The following is an 18,656-nucleotide window of genomic DNA, read 5'->3' on the forward strand; positions in this document are numbered from 1 at the left end:
TGTGGTACATCCTTAGAATACAATAGTATTCAACTGCAAAAATGAGAACATTCTTAAAGTGCTAATATGGAAAATAATTGTCAGTATATATCATTAAGTGGGAAAAAACACTATTCAGAAACAGTGTTTATAGTATCCTACCAATTGTTTGGTTTTCTTTGTGCGTGTGTCTTTCTTTTTTAAAGAAGACAGGAGAAGGAAAGAATATATACATAAACACACACTCATGTCCTATCCTTGGAGTGCTATTGAAGAAACTGATAACCTTGGCACCTATGGGGAGAGAAACTGAGTGGATGAAAGATGGAGATTCAAGGGAGGATTTGAATTTTGTACCACAAGAAAGTATTATTTTTTCAATAAAGAAAATGATTTACTCTTTTAAAATTTGTCTTGAAGGATGAATTCATTTTCAACCTTATAATAAATAACCCAGTATGAACTTACTGACAGAGTACTAAGTCATTTTGTATAAAAGGACCATGCAGATTCTCTCAAAATTAGAAACAAAAATGAAATATGTAAACAAAAATAAGTTTTACAAAATACCCATACCACATGCAATAAATACAATACGACAATGTGATTATATTCTATTGGGCCACACACTACCTTATTTATTACGTTGATTTCATGACTTAGCAATGGGTCACCAGCAATAATTTGAAATACAGTTCTTTAAATTATCTCCTCCTCTTCATTCCTACTACCAAAGTCCTCATCCAGGACCATGTTGCTCCTCAACTACCTCAATCATCTCCTGACTGCTCTTCCTTTTTTGGTCTGACACTCCTCAAATTTGAGTTTGCCAGTCACCTCTCTTTAATAGCTCCCACATCTCTCGAAGATAATGTCTAAGTTCCTCAGTGGCATACAAGCCTCACCCAAACTGGGCTTACAACATCGTTGTATTTATTTTTCTTCCCATACTTCGTGCCATTAATCACTTCACATCTTGGTTCTTATTGCCTCTTCTCTCTGGAACGCTTTTCCTTTCCCTCACACACATTTCACTTTATCAATTCCTACTCATCTTTTAAAGATCCAGTTCAGACATTACATCTTCCAGGAGCCTGTCTTGGGACCAGAGCTTCCCAAACTTTAGCAAGTGAAAGCATCTTTTGGAGGGCTTGTTAAAACAGTTTCTTGATCTTCACTCACATCTATTTTGATTCAAGAGGTGTACGGAGAGGCCCAAGGATTTACATTTCTAATAAGCTTCTAGGTGATGCTGCTGCTGGTCTAGGGAACCACACTTCGTAGCTGTGCTCTAAATAATACCCCCACTGGGTTAGGTATCATTCTTCTGGGCTATCACAACATCCTATAAGTGTACTCACCACACTGCATTGTAAATGCTTCTGCATTGATTGCATTTAGTACACTGAGGTATATTTATATACCAACTCATCTCTAAGCAAATTGAGAGTGAGGGCCACCTTAACATAGGAGGATACTGTAGTTAATCAATAAATGGTTAGTTAGCTGAATGAAAATTTCATTAGCTTAGTCTCATGTTTTTCTTTCCTTAGAGAGGCTGATCAGGGATACAGGAAAATAAAGTTCATGTGCATTTCAGCAATATATTTGATAAAATCTCCAAATGACCATTTTTGGACGAAATGGGGCAATATGAACTGGGTACGAAATAAAGCAATTAGAGTTTGGTAACTAACTGAACAATTGCCAAAGGAAATTGACGGTGGAATTGATGACAAAATAGAGGGAGGTTTCTACTGATGGGATAAAGGGCTCTGTCTTAGGATTCAATCTAGTTGAGAAATTTGTTTTCACAATGTAGATGAAGTTATAGAAGGCCATGGACTGTGGTAAGATAAACTTGGTGGAAGAAAAAAAAAAAGATAAACTTGGTGGTGTTTTGACAGTTTAACAAGTGTCCAGCCAGGGTCTATGTTGCCCTTCTCCCCTTCTCACAGAATGTCAACCTCTCCTACAGTGGCAATCTTCAAACTGGGGTGTGACCCTGGAGGGATACAAAGACTTTCCTAGGGATATATGAGCATAGATGGTGCTCGTGGAAGCCGTTTCCAGATTCTCAGCTTCTACAAGGGATTTGTCTGGGTTTGTTCTTGTGGTACATACATCATTCCAGTTATCATTCCTACTTTTTAGTTAATGATCGTCCTCCAACTTTACAAACTGATGTATCTCAATAGTGTATTTTACCTAAGACACATTTACACCAAATTGAAACAGAATTCAAAATATTAATGACTGAAATCCTCCTTTAATCAAGGTACCATCATACACTTACTCAGCCATCTCATTCATAGATTAATTTCCAAAAATCTACTGGGTATGTGTAATAATTATTTATCAAGTTACATATATTTAGGCAATTTGGTTATTACTAGGTATCTTTATTCTTAATGACTGTAGCTATAACTCAATCTAAAGGATTTTAAAAAATACTGAGAAGCTTATAGTCACAGAATATTGTTTTAAAAATTGAATTTAAAACGACATGGGTGTATTTGTCATACAGAAGTATGACAGAATGGTTAATCAAAGACTTCATAGCATAAATATGTATTACATTAGGATACAACTCTTTGGGGAAGTGGACTGGAAATATGATTTAAAGAAGAAAGAGGACTGATAGGAAACTTCTAATTATTAATGATGACCTTGTTTTGTGTATTTTTTTTTTTTGCGGTACGCGGGCCTCTCACTGCTGTGGCCTCTCCCGTTGCGGAGCACAGGCTCCGGACGCGCAGGCTCAGCGGCCATGGCTCACGGGCCCAGCTGCCCTGCGGCATGTGGGATCTTCCCGGACCGGGGCACGAACCCGTGTCCCCTGCATCGGCAGGCGGACTCTCAACCACTGCACCACCAGGGAAGCCCCTGTGTATTTTTTTTTAAAGTGGGTGATGGTAGATATCATATTGCTATGGTATTTGGATTCCACTGGATCCACTCAAAAGAGTAATGTAACACTTCTTAAGTGTCAATATTTGCAATATGCCAAGGGAGGAAATGGATGTCAACTTTAAAACGTCCTAGCAGATACTCAGTTTTCTAAACTATTTTTAGAGGTCTACAAGCAGAATCGTCTGAATACCACTGTAACAGAGGTCTGCTTGGAGCCCTCCTCCTTGCCTTGCCAGGGAGGTTTGACCTCCTCCCCTCCCTCATAAGGAAGAGAACAGTAAAAGCCACACCTGCTTCTTCTTGGCCAATAAATTGTCAGTCTTACTTGAATTCTCCATTTCAGAAATTCTCAATTCAAGAAACTCTTTTCAAGTTTATATTCTTCTCCTTATATAGGCAATTCGGTTTGGTGAATGATGAAACTCTCATGACTATCTACAGTCGTTTTTGGAGTGGTTTTCTGGTAGCAACTTGCTGATTTCTTTTGAAAGAGGGGGTATTTTGCAAGCCTGATTTTTCTTTTTAAGGGCTTTTGTCAAAATTCCAGCTACAAAAGGAGAGTTCCCATTCACTGTCTTTTTTCTATTGCCTTAGGAAAATGTGTTCCCACCTCAGTGTTACCTTAATCCAATAGTGTCCCAGGGAAATCGGCTCGTGTTTTTCATTTTTTAATGAACAGGAAAGTCAGGTTAAGAAGGGTAAGTGAGTTAAACAATGTCATAAAGCCAGTAAGTGTCCGAGCTGGGATTTGAACTTGGGTCTTTTGTTTCTCTCTCTGCTACTTCAACTCAGCGATGGATTTTGGAATTGAGTAGAGGGGGTGGAAAGTAAGAGGAAGAATTCTGATTGCCCAGTGTTCGAAGAGAAAAGTTGATGCCTAATTTCACTCAAATATGGTACCCACAAACCTCAACAATCTTCAAGATTTTATCAGAGCCAGAATTATACTCTCGCCCAGAACCAACCTAAGCTCAGAGGAGTTTTAAATTTTCAAAAAAACCTCTGTCTAGCTGCATAGTGAATGAGAATATTGTCTTTTTGTCAAATAGCTTTCACCCACTGTTTTTCAATACACATTCCATAGAAATATTTTCATACCTAATAGAAAACACTGAAACTTTTTTATTTCCTAAGAAAGAGGATTAGAAGATTATTAGGCTAAGAGGTCAGTGTCCTCTTCCCTGTGCCTCACCTTCCCAACACTAGTTCTTCAAAAATAAAAGTAAACTAAATCAGATATATTCTTCAATTTAACATGAGCTAGTACATGTCTATCTAAGGGAGTAACTATCTGAACTTGAATTATCTCACTCCAAACAATGAACTAGATGACATTAACCTCTGAAAAGCTGATCTTGTGAACTATCCACACTCCTGACTGATTGACTGGGGATCCACTGATCAGTCCAACTCAGAATCCAGTGCTTCCAAAGATGATAATCTTTGGAAGCATGGTAAGGACACATTGTGATTCTTAGGATTCTGGGTATACTCTTGAGGCTGGGTTAGAGTCCCAGGCTTATTTGTGTGAAAGCTATCATTGGCTTAGACCATAGAAAATTCTCAATGAGATCTCATTCGGTTGAGCTTCAGTTCTCTGGTACTTAGAGTAGTCTTTCTCTGTAGAGATCTCGTTTGGGTTTTCTTTCTTTGTTGCCATTACTGCGGTTCCTCCCTTCTCCAGGGGAAATTCTCAGTCTTCTGATTCTCCTTCTCTGAAGGCTACTACTATGGAGCTGTCCGCTTCTCTCCTTGTTGGCGTGATTTTACCAAAGATAATCTGGAATTTTCAATTGGCCTCTTTGGAAAACCTAGGATCTCCCTAAACTGGCTCATCTAAGACCTCTCCCTTCCCATCATCTCCACTGTTGTGTTCTCCTTTTACCACCTTCAATCTTCCCTTCAGCTCCCTTTAATTGTCCAGCCCTCTGTCCACCCCTGTCAGGCTTTTCACTTGCCACTCCACCTCCCCAACTCCTTTTAGTCACTTAAGCTTTATGCTCCCCGCCCCCACAGGCCGCTCTCAAGGGATATAGGAACCCCAGAAGTAACTACCTGAAGCTGAAAAGTCTACTTAGAGACAAACTAGATATTTAATACACTCAGATTGGCTCTGGAGACACCCCAGGTAGCCCCTTGGCATAACTTCAGTCACACGCCCAAATTTTAGTCCACAGCTCCCACAAGATTACATATTAAGTCCAAAGGAAATCTTAAAAAATCTCCTCCCACAATTACTGGTGGGAAGTTTTAGCCCTATTGAGCAGGTAACCTATTTTTATTTTCGTAACATTTGCTAGTCTGCTACAAAATGCTAGCATGTGACAGTTCAAATTTATTTGCTTTCTGGTTTTCTCTGTAAAATAAAATTTACTAATGGTTAAAAGCTATTAATCAGTATACATAAATAAAATCTCTAGAAACAACAATGTCCAAGATAAACAACTTTGTGTACATTGTATGCCAGGTACGTAGCATGCGTTTTTGTTAAGCAAGAAGGGAGTAATGTTGTCCTAAGGTAAAATGACTGCTTGTCCCAGAAGGGAAAAGAGAAGAAATGTAGGACAAAATCTGAACAGACACAGAAAGTTGTAGTTTTGTGGAAAAGGAATTTTACGTTATGTGGTCAAAGCTGGCTATGATTGGGTGGATATATCTTTAAAGCTTTTAAAAGATGATTTTTAGTATCAACAGTATACTAATGCAAAACTAGAATTTAATCTTCTCTTTATTAAAATGGCAAAGTTTTCTTGGATTATTGGTCTGTTCCTAATAAGAGATCGTAAAAGGTTTTTCTTTACCTTTTGAGTAATCCACCTAGGCAGCAATGATTCTCTGTCTTATGAGAATAATTCCCTGTGCTTTGTGTAGATTTTATCATGTCCTTGATTATTTAAGAGAATCGAGGCATCGCACTTTTGAAAGAGCCAAAGTCTTGTACAATCATATCACCTCCTATATTTATTTCTGAAATCTTTTATTGTCACTTTGGTTAAATAGGTAGTCAAGCATCGTTTTGGTGACCCATGATCCTGTTTCACCAAGTATTCAAACCTTTTCACATATTTGACAACCTTTGATATTTTGCCTTCCACAAATCAAATCCTAAATGAAATCTTGATCTCAAGCTGCCTTGAAAATCTCAAAGGATTTGTTCTCTCACCTTCCAAAACTAGATTAAGAATAATTAGGTTTATGTGATATGTTGAGTTGCATGTAATGTATCCCTAGGTTATGGATCAAATGTTATTAATATAAATATTACAGTACTTATATGAAGTTCCTAGAAATGTGTTAATGCCCTTGTTGTTCATGGTATAACCTGGTGCTGCTCTGCCTAATATTAGACAATGACAGTCTAATGTTATCAGCAGTAACTTCAGTTATTACATTAAAATGGTGTGTGCCACAAAAATAACATTTCCTTGTCAAATGAACTTTCATCAGATCTTTAACCATGATTATTTGAAGCCTTCTGTCATTTACAGATATCTGTTGTTTTATTCGGAGGCTTCCCTGAAAGCGCTTCTTGTCAGTTACAGGCCAGAATCCCTATCTTCAAGAAAAAGGGACTATCTCCTAAACTCTTGGAAAGGACTACACCAGGTACTCTAGGGCACAGGCTTCTGAGAGCTTTGTTTAAATAACTTTGTGACCATACCACTGGACTGACTCAGGATTTCCAGAACTCTAGTGGAGAAGCTAATGGGTTTTAGGAAACTGCTAACCCGAGATCAAGTAAAACAAGAATCAATTACATAGAACTGAATGAACTGATGAAGGATGATTTGATTAGGGTTCTTTTGGGAATATGGTTGATGCTTTCATGTTCTGTTTTCTTAACATTAAGAACTCCTTTTTCTTTTTACTTATCCTATCTATAACTCATAGTAATTTAGTAGATTACATTTCTGTGGAGAGAAATGAAACATTTATCTTTTCTCCCTGCCTGATCCCTCCAGAACTCAAACTCTTATCAAGTATTCTTATTTTCATGGCAATATATTTATTTGCATAGGTTCAATAAGAATCTGTCCTTTATGTAACAGGACATAATTGAGAAAACTGATTATATAACCAAGGCTTTGACTGGACTGTCATATTTAAGAATGGTGTCATAGAATCAGATATGACCAGACAGTTTTAGAAAACCATAGTTAATTTTATGGAAGGCCTTTTACAAAGCCCTCTTGGGAAAGCTGGCCTAGTACCTGGCTTACAGGATGCCCAGCCTTACAGGTGAATAAGGAAGGTCACTTCCTGGCAGGCCCAGGAAAACTTTGGATATTTTAAGGACTTCAAGAATAGAAGAATTCACCCAAATCTATAGGCATGGCAGGTAAAATGTGATTTCAAGTTCTTGGCTTCGCTTCTTAATCTCATGAGTCTTTTAAAAGTCAAAACTGAAATTCCTTATGAAAATTTTCAGCAAAACAAACTTTAAAAGGCCTATGTGGTAAATTATTATCCCTGCTGCGTCTGTGTAAATAAAGAGCTCAGCCTTATTTTGTAAACAAGAATAATCTTACTTTGAGTATCTTTGATCAAACGGGAGGTTACTGTATGGAAAATTTTTATGTTTCAATAGAAAACTATAGCATACCTCTGTGGGTTATCAGATTCTGGCCCTGTTCATTGCCTTTGAGCTATTTTACTTTTCTTTGCAGAGTACATGATTTTGTTACCTACCCGTAAATTGGACTGGATCCTGCTGTCTTACAGTTATTACCAGATTTTCAATTATTCTCATTTCCTTCAATATCTGGCCACAGCTCTCCAAATTAATGTTTCCAATCTTTCTCCCACTCTCCTGTCTTGGCATGACTGAGAACTAAAAGCTGACTGTCCAGATCCTTACTGAGAGTCTACATTGTCTTGGAGCTAAACTTTTTCCCCCAGGCTCTAAAGAAGCCCTGAGAGCTGAAGCTGAATAACTTGAAATATACTTCAAAAGACTCATCAGCACAGTAGATTATGTATGGACAATCTTCATGCCTGGAGCTGCTGCTGTGTGGGCTCCTCAGGAAGTTCACCAGAACTCCCACATCTTTCACGCTCTGCCCCAGGAAATAGCCATGACTGTGGACAATCTTACTAAAACCTCTCTGATGTCTGTGCTATCACCAAAAACATTCAAGCTGCAAACCCAGAAATCCATCTCCACTGCCATCCTCACTCCACTGCCATCCTCACTCCATTATCTAAAAATGCCTCCAGCACAACATCTAGGAATTTTCTTAAGTGGCTACCCTCTGGCTTCAGAAACCTGGTTTACAGTCTGCTCTAACAATTAATCTTTCTTCTTCTTACCTGCATAAAAAGCTCCCTCATTAAATACCTGATTGCTCACACCATCCAGCAAATATCCTCTACACCCAAGTCTCAGAGTCAGTTCAGCTAGTCTTTCAACAACAGAAAGCTTCGAAAATGAACTACATGGAGTAGCTTTCCTAAGTTGTTCAATCAGAAACCTAGTTTCCCTTGAACAAAAAAGGGACTGACAAAGATGGCTGTAACATTCCCCTTTAGCTTAAAAAATTTAGATAGGTTTCTTCCTGATTATAGGACTGACATCTCTTTTCTTAGCACATTTACTTTAGAAAACTTTCTATTATAAATTCCTTCTCTGCCCTTTTGAGATGTAAATCTTTTACAACCCAGGAATAGCCTTTTCAAGGACCTGGGAGCCATCTTTTTGAAATGTAAACATCCAGAAGGATAGTACCCTATCTCCTAGTCTCTGTGGGAAGATGGTAGTTTACCTTCAATAAGTGACAGCTAGCAAACACAGATGGCCTAATCACAAGAACCAACCTCCCTGTTAATGTCCTCTAGTACTTCTCTACTTCTCCCCTAGCTCATCCCAACGCTTAAAGTCTTTCTTGCCTTTTCTTTCAATGGAGTTGAGTTCAATCTCTCTCCCCTATTGCAATAGTCTTGAATAAAGTCTTACTTGCGTATTAAGTTGTCCCATGCAATTTTTCTTTGACAACACTCACAGCAATCTGAACACATGCAGAGAAGGATTTTGGTATTCAGATACTTTAACATTCAGTCACTACAGTTGTGTCCTTTGGTACTTTTCAGCGTGGATTTGACATCATAGACAATTAAGTGTCTTACATGGTAAGGAAGAGTCAGTACAACACTGTCATGCTTTTTAATGGACCACAGGTGGAAAGTCATTCCTGAGGGGAGGAAAAAACCCTCCTTGTCATCAATATGAGCATAATATAGTCAGTCAGACAACATAAAATTATGTGCCCCCTCCCCACCTCATATTTAAATAAAAGGTTTGGGGGCCTTCCCTGGCGGTCCAGTGGTTAAGACTGCACTTCCAATACAAGGGGCACGTGTTTGATCCCTGGTCAGGGAACAAAGATCCCACATGCCACATAGCACAGCCAAAATAAATAAATAAATAAATTTTAAAAAAGTTTGGAAAGCAGTCGTTAGGCAGTTTCATGTCAGGTAAGTAGTGTATATCCAGGTCGTTACTGAAAGCATTCATTAAAGATTAAAAGCATAAGACCCTTCATAGAAAATTTAACTGGTTCCTGGTTCTTAGCATTCAATTATCATTTCTTTAATCTAAAATCAACATATTTGGTGTCTAAGTTGAGAGTACATTTGAAAATCAAAATTCAAAGGCATGCCTTCTAGTGGGCTGACTGATGGGAAAGGGCTGTGATTATGCCTAATTTTCACCCTCTACATCACTATCTCATTGATTATGTTTCTCAGCTTGCTAAGGGTTCTGTGAGGTGATTTTCAAGATGAATATTGCTATTTGCAGGATTTCCTGAATAAGAATATTTCGGGAGTAAATTGCACAAGCCAAGCGATGTGCAGTCAATTTTCCCTCCAGAATAAACAATGTATTAGAGCAGAGCCCTTAAGGCTTTTTTTATTTGGGTTTCATTACACAGCTAGCTGCATTTCATCAATAAGCATGAAGTACCAAGCCGGCAAAACCGAGGCTCACAGAGGATATTACATATTTTTCTAACAGGTGCTCAGAGTGACTAGAGAAAACAAATCACCTGGATGGCAAGGCCTTAGGCCGTTTTTTTCAGAGGAAGCCATGGCCACCATGGCCAGATAAGGACAATTTCTTTAAATTTAGGAAATAGAGGCTGCTTGTGCATCTACTTTCTTTGCATTAACTCACTCCTAAGATTTTTTTTAAAGGTGTTTCTCTCTCTGTGTTAAAAAACGGGCATGTCCTCAAAGCTGTATACAAACTTTTTGGTTTCCAGTAGTTTGAAGTTAAGTCAAGTCCATTTTCCCATATTTCTTTAACTGAAAAAAAAGTTTAATCTCTAAGCAGAGGGCTAGAGAAGGCTGTACAGATTAAAACCGCATATCTTTTAGCAGAAGAACTCTGTGCAATCTTAATAAATAATTCATTAGACAGTGAATATAGATAGAAGCTAGACAAAGAAGGATAAAGAACTGGGTAGGTTAGTAAATTATTCACACAGGTCACTATTTCCTGATTACAAGTAGGGGTCTGCGAAGTATAGGAAGAATTTTTTGAGTCATCATGTATATGATTTTATGGGTTTTTTTTTTTTGCCTTGGATACAGCCACAAGCAGAAGAAAAAGGCTAAAGGAATATTTTTGAAATCTACACTCCAGAGATGAAAAACTCAGGATATGCACAGAGGACTGAAGCCAAGGAGTTTTACTGCCAGGGAAAAAGCAGCTGCCTCTCCCCTCAGTGATTTAGACTGAGCTGCAGGAGGGCAAATATCATGACTCCTGAAACTAGACACAGCAGTGAGAGTGGTGTCTTGGAGCTTTAATAAAGGAACGTGATTAACACAGCTGAGAGTAGCTTTCATGCTAAACTGCAGGGACCCATTTGGCAGGAACATATGGGCCGTGGACAAAGGCTCAATGAAAGTTTTTAATATTTGAGCACTATTCTGGGGTACACACATTGGGACTAAAGTTACTTTGGTTGAGTCAACAACACCCATTTGTATCAGAGGATTTTGTTATCTTTTCTCTTAAATATATTCCATGTAGAGAGTAAGCTCACATTGAATATATTTTTCATTATTTTAGTGAAGAAGCACATTCTAACTGAAGATTGTATTTAAATCTGAGTGCTTTTATATCTGAGTTCCAAAAAACTATTTCTGGTTGGGAATAAAGAGTTTATGGCCTTTCCTCTTGTCACACTAAGTCAAGAGATATTTAAGAATATACTCGATCCAAGATAATTGAGAATCTGGCTGAGGTTATTGTTCACTGGACCAAGTAACTGTCCTTCCTTGTTGGGATTATTTATTGAGTAATGAAAAATCAGTATTGATGAGATGCAGTTGCACTGGAGAAGGGGTGCTAGTCAAATACCTCTGAGGACACTAGGTGCTAGTTAGGTGGAAAAACTGAAAGGATACCAGAACTGATGGCTTCCCTGCATGATAATGTGCTTTGCACTCACCCAGTCTTGTCCCTGTGACCACACATGACTCAAATGCAGGGTGACGGGTCCATCAGAAGCTGCACCTTGGTGTCAAGACCTCCACTCTGTCATCACTGCGCTGGCTATGTTTTCACTTGTCCTGTATACTTTCTTAAAGTTAACTAAATTTGTTCTGGTTAAAAACCTATTGTGACTTGAATTTAATTGTCAAACTGAACCCAAGACCATGCCACTGGTTGAGTAGCCTGGGTTTTGCACTGGTGAAATGATGTCTACTTGTGACATCATCAGCTCTGGTGGGTAGCTATCAGAATGGGAGATGTAAACATGTCAAGAAGAAGTAAGGTAAAAGTAGTGCAGTGCACTTTGCAAATATAAGTCATTTTAGGTGTGGCAAACCTTTCTGTATCTCTTTCCTTTCCTCACTCAAGTACATCCTTCCTAAATGTTCATTAACTCTTCTCTAAAAGATCCTCACACTTGCTTTTATCCTTATCTCCTAGCAAAACACCAACTAGGTAGTGATAAAACCATTAGGTTGTTATAGTCCTGGAAAGCAAATAAATTGAATAATTTGGGCCAATGAATTAAAAGAAAACACTTTTCTCAAAGATATTATTTAACTTATTTAGTCTGAAGTTACCCATCATTACATTAATTAATAGGCTGTGCTTTCAATTGAACTGGTTTACGTGATTGGCCACTTAATGTTGTTGGCCCATAGGAGATGCAAAAAAATAGGGAATTATATTGGGACAAATCCTTGAAATGGGCTCCTGGGAAGGGAGAAAAGATAGGAACAATCAATGTGTACAGGGACACTAAGAGGAGGAGATGGTGGTGCCCAACTGGCATACTTGTCTGGAGCCCTAAGCTTACCTATAGCATCTCATTACCATTCTGGGTGCCTCATGAACATCTGTACTCATTGATTTAAAAATGCTAACAAGTACCCACCATACACTGAGCCCTGGGATGGGGGTGTTCAGAAATGAGTGGGACAGGGAGATAAGTAAGAAGATGCCCTCTGCATTCAAAGAACAGTGGGATGAGGTACTCAGGTCTCTAAAATTCAAGTGTCAATCAATGTACAAAGACTATAGGAGATGGATACAGAGGTTTATAAGCAATCCTAAAAGGGTTTTTCACTCTACTAGGGGTATGCAAGAAGGCTCTGAAGAAGCAATGACATTGAATTCAGTCTTAAAGGATGGCGGAAAATTCATCATGCCAAAAAATGAGACAGAAGTCATTTAAAGAAGAGAGAAGATCAAGAACACAGACATGGCATGAAACCACATGCATATAAAGATACTATAAAATTTGTTGTATCCAGAATACAAGAGGAGATTGTTGGCAGAATACGAGGATACCAAGGTAAACTGGAGTCAGTCTGACAGGGTTTTATAATGTCTACTAAGGAGTCTATACTTCACTTTGTAGGCACTTAGTCTCCAAAATGACTTCAGTTTTAGATAAGGAGTCTACAAACATATTAAGTACAATTCAAGTAGGGATGGAAAATGGATCGTAGTAACAAGTATAATGAAGACATTCTGGTGATATGAGTTTAATGAAACATCATTGCTAGTAAATGCCAGAAGAAAAAACAAAAAATGTTACTCAAGTAATAATTATTATTATTATTAGCGTTATAACAACGATGACGGTGATGATGATAACAAATGAGAAATTTATTTCAGTGATATTTCCACTCTTGAAAAATAATATTTAGAGCAAAATGTCTTTACCTTAATGTCAAATGGTCCTGTTTGATTTGGTTGGTTGTAAATTTCCAACTGATTCCTAATAGGAGACAGCCACAGAAGCAGATGATTTAATTGCTCTTCAAGCTGTCCAAGCTCTTTTATGTGAGCCTCAATTTCTCCTTGTTTCTCAGGTAATACTCTAGAAACCTATAGGGAAAAACAAAGTAAAAGAGTCTCATGATTTAAAAAAAAAAGGCAAAAGAATTGTTTTCAAAAGCTATTTGTTATGAAATGTTATAGAAATTTATGTAATTTGATATTTTAACAGCATGATATTGATTACATACATGTGTTACACATTAGGATTTAATTCATGTATTATAAATCATTGATTAACAGTCTTTCCAAAATTCTATACTCTGAAGACAATAAGCCTTTTATTGAAATACAAAACACACACCCACACAAATGCACACCCAACTCCGACCGACGAAAGTAACGAAGTGTATTCTTCACTTACCCACTCATTCATTAAACATAATGGTGCCTTGTGTATTATATGCCAGACTCTCTGCCTTTATACTTGTTTCTAACTTTCTTTTATGTTAAGGAAAATTGTACAAGGAAATTCTTTTATGTACAAAGAAGACTGGTGAGGTAAGCATTTTTGGGATCTGTAGTTTGTGAGCTCTAGTATAACCAAATAAAACAGAATCAGATGACTGGAATGAAAAGTAAAAAGAACATCTGAATTAGAGTAAACTATCATGGAATGATTATAAGTGATTTTTATTAAGGGCTTACTATGTGCCATGCAACCGTGTTTGGAAGTTTCACATTTACTGTCTTCATTAATCTGCCCAACAACTCTATCATACAGATACTATTATCCCAATTTTATAACCTTCTATAATTTTATCCCTGGTTGAAAACCATAAATAACTTGGGAAGCAGTGTGGTATGCTGTTCAACATTGTGAGGTCTAGAGTTACGCTGCTTGGTTTTAAATTGGGGTTCTGGAATACCCTGGCAGTCCAGTGGTTAGGACTCTGTGCTTCCACTGCAGGGGACATAGGTTCGATCCCTGGTCTGGGAAGTAAGATCCCTCATGCCCCGCGGCCAAAAAAAAAAAAAAAAAGGTTCCATCCCTTTTGTTAACACTTTAGCCAAGTTTTCTTTAACTCCCAATGCCTTCTCTTATAGAATGAGGACAATGACAGTACCTGCTTCATAGAGTCATAGTAAGGATTAAATAAAGTAATCCATGTAAATAGTTTACAGCAATATTCTGCATGATAGTGAATGATAATAAAATCATTCAATGTTGGTTATTGCTCCAACTCAAGTGTATGCAGAGAGACAAGAGAGTAAAGCCTTTTTCTTCAGATTATCAAGGGCTAAAACAGGTACGCAGGAATAGAGTGTGAACTTGCAACGGCAACTCTTTATATTATTAATTATACTCTACTAATAATATAAATATAATATTACATTGTAATATGAACATAAATGTTACAATATGCATCTATTATATACTATCATGATATCATGAGTAATAATAGAAAAAATTTTAAAAGTAAACTAGATAAGCATACTAATATAGTAGCACATCATCTAAACAATGCCCCATACTTTGGACCAATCATTTCAGAAACTTCTAAAAGAGCTAACTAGTGAGCATTATATTCTTTATTTGGACCCAAGAGTTGTAGGGTGAAAAGGAGATACATTAGTGGACAAAATAACCAATCAATTAATTTATAGGGGAAAGAACATTATATAAGCTCTTATTATATGTGGACAACATGTATTTTGAAATATATTGTGAGTACATTTGTATATATTTTGTAAAATGCATGCAGATGCATGAGTAAAGGGTTAACATCTAGCCTGGGCAGATGCAGGCCAGCCTGGGATCGACCTTAGGTTCCCACAACAATGTTTCCTTGGGACACTAACTTTAAGTTACTAACTTCAAGATGAATGGGAAATGCTGGGTCTGGCTTGCTTGCTGTATAGAACTATGCCTGGATTGGAGAAGCTGTGAGTTGATATTAGGACCTTGGGCCTATATGACGAAAATGGAGTAAAAGACAGAAGGGAAATAGAGGCTGTGGCTTCAATTTAAAGTGACCTGCACAAACTCTGGTTTTCACCTCTGGCAGCTTTTCCCTGTGTGGATAAGGAGTCAAAAGAAGTAATGTGTGTGGGTAGCATGGAACGTCTGCCCATGACTAATGAATCATGATACTGTATCTGCTTTGTCTCACTTGTATCCTGCTATAAAGCCAAGTAAACATACTATTAGATGAAGGCCTATTTGAATTTCATGAGTTCTAATCCATAAGGCCATCTACAGCGCTGAACTATATTTATACATGTATTGGGCTGGCCAAAAAGTTCGTTTGGGTTTTTCCGTAAGACGGATTTTTGGCCAATCCAATATGCGTATGTGAGTGTGTTATAGCTGATATCACAAATGTAATTCCATGCATATAATATATAATCTAATAGTGCCCATAACTTATCTTTTTCAGCATTTATAAGGAGGGAACTAAACAGTTTATTTTTATTGGATCATTTTCTACTCACAAGTAAACGTGAAAAGCATTTTATTGCTTCAATGTACAGCATCTAAGAGCCTCTAGATTCTGAAGCTACTGGAAATAATAGCCATCATACATTCCTAAAATCTCTAAAATCGAGTTGCAAACACATTTTTATACCTGATCACCAAATATCACCAAAAAATCATGTTTCATTTAGGTTTTATATGTAAGTGCAGAAATCTGGATAACTTTTTTTTGTGTGTGTGGTACGCGGGCCTCTCACTGTTGTGGCCTCTCCCGTTGCGGAGCACAGTCTCTGGATGCGCAGGCTCAGCGGCCATGGCTCACGGGCCCAGCCGCTCCGCGGCATGTGGGATCCTCCCGGATCGGGGCACGAACCCGTGTCCCCTGCATCGGCAGGCGGACTCTCAACCACTGCGCCACCAGGGAAGCCCTGGATAACGTTTAGCGAAGCTTGTTGGTTTCCTTCTTATCCTCCTAACCCATCCCTTCCTGGTTATAGAGACAGAACAACCCCCGACAGAAAACAGTACAATGGGTGAGATTTAACTAACATCTGGAATAATTAAATGACCACTTATAACGAGATCGTGGGGCACAAGTAGTTTTCAGCTTAGTTATGATACCTACATTAGATACAGCCTCACAGACCTTGTGTTTCCCACTATCATAGCATTTACTTTATACTATTTAGTTTGTTATTTACATTTAATTTCTGGATGAACTAGGTTCCTACACATGATAGGTCTTCAATAAGTATCTGTTGAATGAAAGAAAAACAATTTCCAGATTCAGGATTGATTTCTTTTTTTCTCAATGTAAGAAGCAATACATGTCCAGAGTAGTCAACGACATAAAAAAAAATGTAATTTTATCCTCAGGTTAAACAGCTTTAATTAAAAAGCAAAAATATTAGTAAATTGGACTATATAAAAATCAGAAACTTATGCATGGTAAAGAAAACTAAAAGCAAAGTTAAAGGACGAATGACAATTATGAAAGAAAATATTTGTGACAGACATCTCAGATAACATATTAATTTTCCTAACCCATAAGAGAGCATCTGCAAATTAATATGAATAAGGCCAACAACCAAAAAGAAAATAGGACAAAATTTAAGGGCAGTTGGAAAAAAGAACAACCACAAATGGATTTTAAACATACAAAAAGAAGTTACGCTTTGGCCACAATGAGAGATCTAAAACTTTCAACTATTGTACTGATAACAAAATCCAAGTCTAAAAACACACTATGCTGACAAGGCTGTGGAAAACTCAGACTCTTATATACAGCCAATGGGATGGCAATTTGGCAATATCTATCAAATGCATATAACCTTTGACCCAGAACTTTTACTTCTAGGAATTCACCTTGTAGGTATATTTCTGGAACTAAAATCAAGGTTTGGGGATGGTAGGGCAGATGGTAGATGGGGTGGGGGATTTTTCACTATATTTTTTAATTTTTGAAAAATATAAATGTATTACCTTTGCAAAGATATAAGTTAATTTACAAAGGAAAACTACTAGCTTTTCTTCTCACCAAAAAGTAGTAGTGAGAAATTATACTTTATATATTTTAATACCAAATCATGATTAATAGGATATAACATGTCTAAAGCCATCAGTCAAAAATCTTCTGATTATTTTCCCAGGACAACATCACTTAGTTAATGATAGGGTGTAATATGAGATCTTCTAGCACATAATTTCTGTGCTCCCTCTCCGTCCTTCAAAACAGTCTTCAGGAACTGATGGCTTCTTCTACATAGTTCATGGAAAAGATAACAGATAGAAATAACTTATGATGTAAAATAAGAGTACGTTTTGTGTCAGTTTCTATGTGTTTTAAAGAAATTTAGTTATATTTACTACTTCATATTCTTATCAAAATACGCACAGAAACACTTTACTAGTAAAATGTGTCATTTTTGCTAATAATCTTTTTAAGTATTAAAAAGCCATGCTCTTCATACAACATGTGCCCTGTGGTGAAAGAAAACAAACACATTCAGTTCCCTTATGTGTTAATTTAGTATCTAACCAAATCTTGACCTAATTTCACACAAGATTAGGTTTCCTTTACTTTCAATATTTCAATTTTAATTTCAAATGTGTAGAAGTTTTAGTATTAAGATAAATAGAGTTGACTGTTTCAGAAATAAACAGATACTAAATACTGACTTCATATCTTACACCAAAAATATTCTAGAGAAATTAAAGTGTTAAGTGTAAAAAAATTAATAAGAGCAGAACTAGAATGAAATATTGGTGTGGGGAAGCCCTTTAGAAGTGATAGGAATGCAGATAAACTATTAACTATAACATTTGTATTGTTCATCTAGAAATTAAGGCAGCAGAACTAAAAAAAAGTAACTGGGAATATTTGTAGCATTTATCAGACAAAGGGTAGTATTATTACATATAAAAAGATTTTTCAAAGAATGGAGATGGAAAATCTACTGGAAAATTGGATAAAGAATATGCACAGGAATTTGGCAAAAAATGCAAACAACCAATAAACAAGAGAAAAGTCCAATCACTAAGTAATCAATCACATGCAAATTAAAACAGCAATGATATACCATCACTTGTCTATTATATTGGCTTTTTAAAAAGGTTATTTGTCAAAATTCTGGAGAGTAAGCACGCTTACATTTTAGGATAAAGTCTTACATTTGTAGGGAGTAATTTGGTAATTCATACCAAAAAGCAAGCCATCTACCCTAAAAACTACAAACATTACTGAGAGATTAAGGAAAACCTAAGCAAAAAGAGGAACATACCTTGTTCCTTTACTGGCAGGAGCCAATTGAAGGAACCGATTAAAAGTTCCAATACTGTAAGAATATCAGTTCTCTTCAAATAGTGCGTAAATTCAATGCAACCCTTAACAAAATTGCAGCAGCTAGTTTTTAATAAAAATTGACATGCCAACTCTAAGATTTATATGGAAATGCAAAGGGCCAAAAACATCCAAGGCAATCTTGAAAAATAACAAAGTTTAAGCATGTTTACAAGCAGATATCAATATTTATTTATTTATTT

The 18,656-nt window shown here is 37.0% G+C and overlaps 1 protein-coding gene across 3 annotated transcripts in view; it reads right to left on the reverse strand.

The window, feature by feature from the left end:
• Positions 1–18,656, reverse strand: part of DMD (dystrophin) — a 2,124,682-nt gene that overhangs the window by 765,958 nt on the left and 1,340,068 nt on the right. For all 3 annotated transcript variants that reach the window (XM_060001925.1, XM_060001919.1, XM_060001920.1), the window contains one exon: positions 13,082–13,246. In XM_060001925.1, the coding sequence (XP_059857908.1) occupies positions 13,082–13,246 (165 nt within the window). The remainder of the gene's footprint in view (positions 1–13,081; positions 13,247–18,656) is intronic.

Source organism: Delphinus delphis, chromosome X, assembly GCF_949987515.2.
Source record: "Delphinus delphis chromosome X, mDelDel1.2, whole genome shotgun sequence".
Classification (NCBI taxonomy): domain Eukaryota; kingdom Metazoa; phylum Chordata; class Mammalia; order Artiodactyla; family Delphinidae; genus Delphinus; species Delphinus delphis.